Genomic DNA, 8,708 nt, shown 5'->3' on the forward strand with positions numbered 1-8,708 from the left:
TGTGTGTGTGTGTGTGTGTGTGTGTATGTGTGTGTGTGTGTGTGTGTGTGTGTGATGAATATGAAGCTTTGTTAATGTCAAAATATCTTTTTGCTTTGAATAACCTCAATTCTCTAAAATACTAGTATGCCAAAGCAAACATTTCTGTGGCTTGTGTAGCCTGGAAGCTACTGGCTTACAACCTTTGGATGAGAAAGAGCCTATTCCACACAGATTTTCCCCTGTTCTGATGAAGGTCTCTAGCGTACACTACCCCTTGCTAGGACTATCAGGAGTGTCCCAGAGTAGAAGGTATTATTCTAGCAACATAAGTATCTAATCATTCCAGGTGACCGAGTCTTTGGTTTTTACAATTACTTCTAGAAAGAATGGAGGGAAGGAAGAGGTGAATAGAAAAAAGAAAAAGGAAATAAGCATGCCTATTTACGGATGAAGTATGCATTATGTAGTTTGCTATTGCTCTTTCATACCATCTCCCTCCGTTTGTCGCATCATAGCCCAGTGAGGTAAATGCTGTTCCCTGCTGTTACATCGGCCTCTCAGCTTTTCTACCTTTCCAAACCTTGGCTTTTCTCATTAGTCAAAAATGGAGATACTTGAAAATCATAATTTTAGGGGTTTGAAGAGTGGAGAGTTAGAAGCCTAGACCTTGAAATATGACAAAGATAGGTTTACTTGTTGATGGTCACTTCCTATGTATGTGATTGGAACAACTTGTTGATTTTCATATTGCTACAGTTTCCAGAGTCAAAATAGTTTTCTCAGAGTTCTGATGAGGTGTCAATGAGATGTAGGCACTGTTCTTGGAGACTATTCACTTAAGAGAAGATTTTGTGCTGAGGACAAGGGTGATGGTGGTGGTAGTGCTGTTGACTGAGTTGATAATGACTCTGCTAATATTTTGGTGGTGATCATGACGGTGGTGATGGCAGTGATGCTGTGAGGAACCCTTGAGGTAAGAAGTCAAATGTTATGGTGAGGACATGGGATGTCTCAGAGCTACTTACATCATAGCAGACAGGAGTCAGAGAGAAACAGAGGAGAGGATCTGGGATAAGATCTAGTCTCTCCAAAGTCATGGCCTAGCTTCTACTTCCTCAAATCAGGACCTACCTTTAAAGTTTCTACTATTTCCCAAGAGTCTAGTGAATTATAAATGTATCAACACATAGTTCATTGATTATACCCGATCTTTCCTGACCCAATTAAGTTCTAAAACCCCATCAGCTCCCAAGTAAGACTTAGCGAACTTTTGCGGATGGTTTCTCTAGTTCTGCTGATGTTGTGAGGATGGAAATTACAGCCGTGAAGAGAAGATAATCCAATCTTCCTCCATCCCAAAGCAGAAAGTGAAAGCCCTCTTGCAAGACCTCATGTGAATAACTCTGACTGGGCCTGATGTCTCATTGACATTAAGAAAAAGGCTGACATTTGAGGTGCCTCACAGGGTCTCCCAGTTCATGGTGCACTCAGTCTAGCCTCTCCTTTGGCTCTCACTGCCAGTCGCCTTTCTTGGTTTCCCTAGCACACAGAGGAACCCTGTGGCAAACAGGTGGGGTATGCAGCCTTGAGTAGCAGTGGAAAGTGCAAACACTTGGAAAGATAAATAGGCTTATGCAGATAGCACAAAAGTCCCTTTTCTGAACTCACGTCAAATAAACCTCAACTGACAGAACCTTGTGCAACCACACCAACACACTCTTACAGAGGATGAAATTAGATCTCAAGAAAGGAGGGCAAAATGGTTATCAAGTCCCCGGTGGATCCTAACAGGGCTGTTTTCTTTTACTTGAACCTTTTACTAAATACTTTCCAGTATCCACGGGCTTAGGTTGTGAACAAACTCTTAGACTCATAGAAGAAAGTCTTATTAGAGTTCCTCAGAGAAGTAAAGCAGGTGGGCTTGTCAACTTTGGCCCTATGACTGGGCTGCAGAAGCAGAAATGAATGTGGGACACACTGACATCGCCTCACACGTTCTTCAGTTGGACACCATGCTTGGCTCTGCGCAATACAGAGATATCTGAAAGTGAGGCCCACTCTCAGAAAGCTTGGGTGCTTTGTCTAGGAAGCCATTCTTAGTATTTGCTCATCTCAACATGTCATCATAGCAAGCTTATGGCTTTTTCAGGACACATGGCACAAAAATTTTACCAGCACTTCAAGTTAAAACTTTACACATAAGTGTTTTATTTCAAATTCCATGGTGGCCCTGGTGTTGCAGCATAGATCTTTCCAACACTTGGAAAGTTGGGGCAGGAGTGTTTCAAATTTGAGCCAGCCTGGGCTATAAGAGTAAAACCCTTTCTCAAAAAAGAGGGGTGGGTAAGGCAAAAATCCCATGACTTTACCTATTGACAGAGGCAAGATAGTGTGTATACATTATGCTTTTTGAACAAGATATTAATTTTAACTCAGACTATGCCAACTAGCCACTGTGACTGACATCACTGATATTCTGACACTCAAGAAATAAGAAAGATGGAGAAATTATTGTCCACTGGAAAAAAATAATCTCCATTATGAGATGGATCCATTCCTTTATTTAGAATAAAATAAAACAAAGCTATTTACTGAGTAATCTATGAGAGTCAGGCACTGTCTCAGGCAAGGATATCCAATTTGTGAACCTGAAGTGCTGTAGAACGGAGAAGAAAGTTACCTTACTTAGATTGGGGTCATGTGACTTCCTCTGTTAGAAGCGTGCCAAGAAACTAATTACACTTTGGCTCTCATGTAAGTCTGCCCTCAGGGAGAGAATAGGATGGTCTCATGCATTTCCCACTTTCTGGCCCATGTGACTGTTCATTTCTTAATTAAATTAATCAACTGGCACTCAGCCAGGAGAGCAATCCCTTCCCATACATATAACTTCCATATTTTCATGGCTGGTCCAAGTCATAGCTATCTTTAGCTCCATAAACAAGCAGACATTTCATTTTCTTAAAGAAACAGTTGTAATGCTACATGAAAAGAGAGGCTTCTATGGGAAATTTTAAAAGGGGGCATTTAGGAATTTTATGATTATCCTATCCTGGATACTATGTCATCTTTTTGGCTTTATCTTTCATTGTTCATCTATGTTATGAAATATTGTCACATTGGATTTTATGTAATAGGTTAACTTAAATCCTTCCCAGAATAATTGGTATTGTTAAATCCTGGATCCCACCACTGAACAACTATGGGCTTTAGGAAATTTATGACACAAGATTGATGCCTACCTCACAGCTTGGTAGTAAGAAAAAAAAATAAGATAATGCAGAAGGTATCGATGCCAAGAATGTACTCAATATATTTTAAATGTTATTACCATCATTGTAGTTATTAGTGCTAAAACAATACACCACGTATGTGCACACACGTGTGTGTGAATGTGTGTGTCCGTGTGTGTGTGTGTGTGTGAGTGTGATTGTGTTCTGTCTGACATGGTTGTGAAAAACACCATTGAGGAATTGAGATGAGGAGATATTCAGAGGACAGATAAAGATTCTTCAGATGCCAGAATGGGACAGGTGTCTCAGTGCAGAGGCACCGGTTCTCGGTGAAACAAAAGTGTGTGCAGCTTCCGGAATTCATCAGCAGAACACGATAGAAGAAGGTTCTTTGAAACTCTGAAGCGCCACAACAGATCCCCCCATTCCTGAGCCAGTCCCACTGTTCTCGGATAATTAAATCCTACAGCAGCATCACTGCAGACGTGCTTCAGACACAAAGTCACAGTCCTGCACTCAGATATTTGGATTTATTAGAACTCAACACAGAGTAAACAAACCTGTTTTCTTAAGGAGAGACAGATCCTACAAGTTCCAATAAGATATGATCTTCAGGTTGTTGTGGGAGAAGGAGCTTATACCGGGAGAAGCCTCATTCTTTACCTTTCACTAATGTCTCTACTATAGTCACTAATGTGTACACATACACACACACACACACACACACACACACACACACGCACATATGCTCATGCACATGCGCACACACTTGCACACACACACACACACACACACACACACACACAGAGAGAGAGAGAGAGAGAGAGAGAGAGAGAGAGAGAGAGAGAGAGAGAGAGAGACCCTTCTTCTCTTACCTTGTCCCCAACAAGCCAAAGGTCAAACAGAAAATTTCTGAAAGGGTTTTCTTCTTGTGTTTCCTTCCCCACAAGTCTGCTTCTCCTTAACCCTTATTCTTGCCACAGCAATAAAGAACCATGACACGTACGGTGAAAACAAATATTATTTTAATCTTAGGGCTCCTGTTTTTGCAAGTACTTGGGCAACTTCTTCATGTAAATACCAGGGTGAGGTCAGGATTTGGATAGTCTAAAAGAGGTGAGGTGCTTTAATGTGCTGCCAACAAAAAGTTGGTTCCCTCCCAAGCCCAAACCCACCTGATCCCTTTCTCCATCTCTCTGCAGAGGATCGTCTGCACTGCTGGTCTCCAGTGGTATCCCCACCCCGCTCTGATCCACTGTGTCAAAGGCTGTGAGGTGAGTCACAAGAAGAGATGTCTAAGCTCAGAAGAAGCACTTAGGGTGTTGTTTTGATTTTGATGGTTACAATTTACTATACCTGCTAAGCTGTGTACACATGCATTGGGAGAGTTGTTAAGAATGAATCAGAAATATCATTATATTCTACAGATGATAGAATCCGGATAGAGAGGTATGAAGAAGCATACTCAAAAAATAAAGTGAGTATATAACAGTTCTGAGAGTCCAAGGCAAGCTTTTCTTTCTGCAAAGCCTAGAGCCAAACATTTTTGGAACACAGGCGATAGAAAGATGGTCAACCAGAAGTGTGATTAATATGCAAGCTTGAGGACATGAGTTCAGATCCAGCACTCACACAAAACAAAACATCAGGCAATGTGGTTTATACTTTCAATTGTAGCATCATGGAGATAGATTCAGGAGCATCCTTGAAGCAAACCAGTCAAGCATTACAGTGAACCTGAGATTTACTAAGAGATCCTGGCTCAAAAAATAAGGTAGAGAGGAATTGAAAAGTATACATGACATCAATGTCAGGCTTGCATGCAGAAGCACACATATGGCCGGTCCCTCACAACATGTGCACATGGGTATAAGGCAAATAAGATACAGAAACCATATTTATGTAACATAAATAATATAGCAGGTACTATAATAGCAATATGTCATTTATAATATACAAATACTTGTATAGTGTCACATCTTTCTTTTAATTTTCATTTTCCTAATGACCCTTTCTTTTAGGTGAATTCTATCTGGCTCTACCTCTTAGTCACTTAGTAATCCTTTAGTACCAGAAATAATCTGGACACTTTTAACAGAACCTTTGCGTTTAAGTAGAAGATCCTTTCTGACCCTCAAAGTTGTTGACTTCCCACTTAAACCATTTCCTAGCCTTGGGATTATGGAGAGCTAGCTCCAGCAGTGACAGTTTGGGGATAGGGGCAGCAGGTAAGTTCTTGGGATGCAGCTGTGTTCTTGGGGAAAGGTTTACATGGAAACCAAAGTGACTTCTCTGCATTAGTCTGACACTTCCTTGACACTTCCTGAGAAGAGACAACACATTGTCCCTAAAAAAATGTCTAGAAAGAAACAGGTGTTCCCAGTCTTCTCAGGTGGAGCTGAAAAGGAGTCCCACAACCCAAATGGGTATCAAAGCTCTGTAGTCTTAGACTTCACATAGAGGATCCTGATAATATTCTAGAAAAATCTCTGTGAACTGGAAATATTCTTTAAATAAAGAGATCATCTAAACCAAATAATTCTTTTAAAAAAAATGGGGAAATAGACCCAGGCAACTCTTTTCAGGAGAATTTGGGGGAACTCCAAAACTGAGAATATTCCTAACATGATCTAGCTATACCCAATTGCTACATGAACAGGAAAATTAGAGTCAGAAATGGATAGACGGGTATATGTTTGTACACCATGATAGCCAAAGATTTGAAGCATGAGCCCAGATATTCTGACTGCTAGCCTGCTGGTTTGTCTCCCATTCTTTCTATCACCTGCTCATAGCCATTTCCTGTGTCACAAGACATTAGGAGCAACAGATGTCTTTCTTCTGTGGCTAGTGATCATTTATGTTTTTATCATGATAGGCACCATGGTAGTCTTCAAGAACTCCCATTCCTTCAGGCTTCATCCAGAATGATAAAATATGGCCATAGCCTTGCCACCATTGCTTCTTTTTATGTTTCTGAATCAGTGCTGTGTTTGTGAGAAAGACATCTTTAGTTACCTGAGCACTCATTATGCTGAGATGGCAGTCTGGTCATTCAGTGTGACAGCAGAATTTGATCCCTCCTTTGACTCAGCACTGAGCCAAAAGACCCTCTATCACTGCTGGGCACTGAACCCTGACAATGATGCTTATCACTCGTAACCCCTCATCTTCTTCTGTCCTTCTCAGTTTAGAGCTAATACTTGGTGTTTTATTGAAAATAAAAGGATGCTCAGAAGAGAAATAAATGCTGGGATCATGAGTGAGATATTAAACTCTATACAATGACATCAAGTCACCTGTGATATTTTGTCCCTCATATATTCTCTCAACATACACCATTCCATTAACCATTTTGCTGAATATTTATTGATCATATAATTGATAAATTTTTCTGTGAGTTGCCAGACATTTTTGTAGGAAATTTGGGGTATGAATCCAGAAGACATATGTCTAATCTGTTGAAAACTTACAGTGATAATAAAGAAGATAAAGATGAAAAATCTAACATTATGGACCAAACTATATATAAAACGAGTACAAGAGGGTATGGAAGCATAGAGCATTCAGAGACTACTAGAAAAAGCACAAGAGTGGTTAGAGATGATTTTTGAACTATGTTCTGAAGGATAGAATTTTTTATTGTCTGAAATGAATTATTATTCAAAGTACTGACTGGATGTGGGATAAAGCTCTATACAGCAATGTTTTCCATGTTGTTTCCTATCTCTAAACATTTTTCTCTCTTACCCCATGTAATTAACTCTTATTTATGATTGTGATCTCCATTTGAATGTTATTTCCTCCAGGACATTTTCACTGAGCAACCTCAGACAAGTTCAAAAGCTTTTCTATAATAGCACCAAGTGACTATTTGATTAAAGGCCCGTTCTTTCATAAAGTGTACTATCTGGATGGGTAGGGTAGATGGATAGATGGAAGTGGATGTATGGATGAATGGATGGATGAATGGATGAATGGACAGATAGGTGGATGGATGGATAGATGGGTAGATGGATGATTATGACTACAGGAAAGGGCACCAAGGGAAGAGACCACATGTAGAAAGCCAACCCTTCCTTTTCCAATCCAGTTTTATTTACTATATGAAAGGGTGTACCTTTAATAATCTGTCTACAGATTATCTGCTGGAGAATTAAAATGGAAAGGAGCTTATGCTTTGTTGTTGAATATGAATGTAACAATGCGTTTGCTGTAGAAGCTACATGGCAGAGTCATTGCTCAACTTGAAGCCATGTGTGTAGATGTGTGTATGTGTCTGTGTGTGTACTCATATATATGAGCTCAGCACTATTCTTAGCTCCATCTTACTAAGATTTGTCTTACACTCTAAATGAGAAATAATGGAAGACAAATTTAACATACAGAGTTGCAGGCACAAAGGCTGGATGAATGAGAATTTGGAACACACATGCAAAAGCCAGTCATGAAACACAGATTAGACTCCCTGTGAACTTGGTTCTCCTTAGAGCAAGCCATGATGGGAACCAACAGTGGTCATAGGTGAATCAATGGCAGTGTGCTGGGATGAGCCAGTCTCAGACAAGTGATGACATGTTTCTTACACTATTAACTTGAATCATGGTGCTGGATGATTGGGAGACACAGATGAATAGAATACTGCTAATGTTTTTAGGGACTTACAGTCTCCTACCATCATAAACACTTAAACAGGCATATAATATACTGAGTTGATGATTAGAGTGAGGAAACTCTCATTTGTAGAAGTCTTTGAAATTTATAGAACTCATTGAAGAAAATAATTCACGAACTATAACATTATAGAATGGGTAGGGGAATTGGGGAAGCAGACAAGTTTAGATCATGATTATTATTACTTTCTGCTAGTATGATTTTGACCAAGTTCCTTTGTTATCCTTATTCTCCAGGTGTTATCATATGAAGTGGGGATAGTCATGGGGACCTCATATGTTTCAGGAAAATGTAGTAAGAGACCTGCAAATACTTAAGACCCTGAGTAGAACTGAATTTCTTTTAGAGAGGCCACTTTTTTTTTAACTTTCTTTCTTTTCATTTCTTTTTTTAGTGTAACAGATCTTTTATTTTTTTATGTTAATCTACTTTTTAAATTATTTTATTAGATATTTTCTTCATTTACATTTCAAATGCTATCCCAACAGTCCCCTATACCCTCCCCCCACCCTGCTCCCCTACCCACTCACTCCTACTTCTTGGCCCTGGCATTCCCCTGTATGGAGCATATAAAGTTTGCAAGCCCAAGGGAGAGGCCACTATTAATACACACATTCTTGAACCTATTCCCTACGAATCCTTAATTTTTATGTTTATAATTCTGATAGTTTACATAGATTTCTAATTTGTCTGCATAGAGTTTATTAAAGAAATATATAACAAGATTTTGCCTTAACGTAAAATGTGCTTTCTAATTCGGAAAGAAGAAAGAGAGAGAGAGAGAGAGAGAGAGAGAGAGAGAGAGAGAGAGAGAGAGAG

General features: G+C 39.6%; 1 protein-coding gene across 1 annotated transcript in view; it reads left to right on the forward strand.

The window, feature by feature from the left end:
* Positions 1 to 8,708, forward strand: part of Pappa (pappalysin 1) — a 229,112-nt gene that overhangs the window by 203,374 nt on the left and 17,030 nt on the right. Inside the window, exon 20 of the mRNA XM_021200408.2 lies at positions 4,418 to 4,489. Coding sequence (XP_021056067.1) covers positions 4,418 to 4,489 — 72 coding nt within the window. The remainder of the gene's footprint in view (positions 1 to 4,417; positions 4,490 to 8,708) is intronic.

The sequence above is a fragment of the Mus pahari genome, chromosome 6 (assembly GCF_900095145.1).
Source record: "Mus pahari chromosome 6, PAHARI_EIJ_v1.1, whole genome shotgun sequence".
Lineage (NCBI taxonomy): Eukaryota > Metazoa > Chordata > Mammalia > Rodentia > Muridae > Mus > Mus pahari.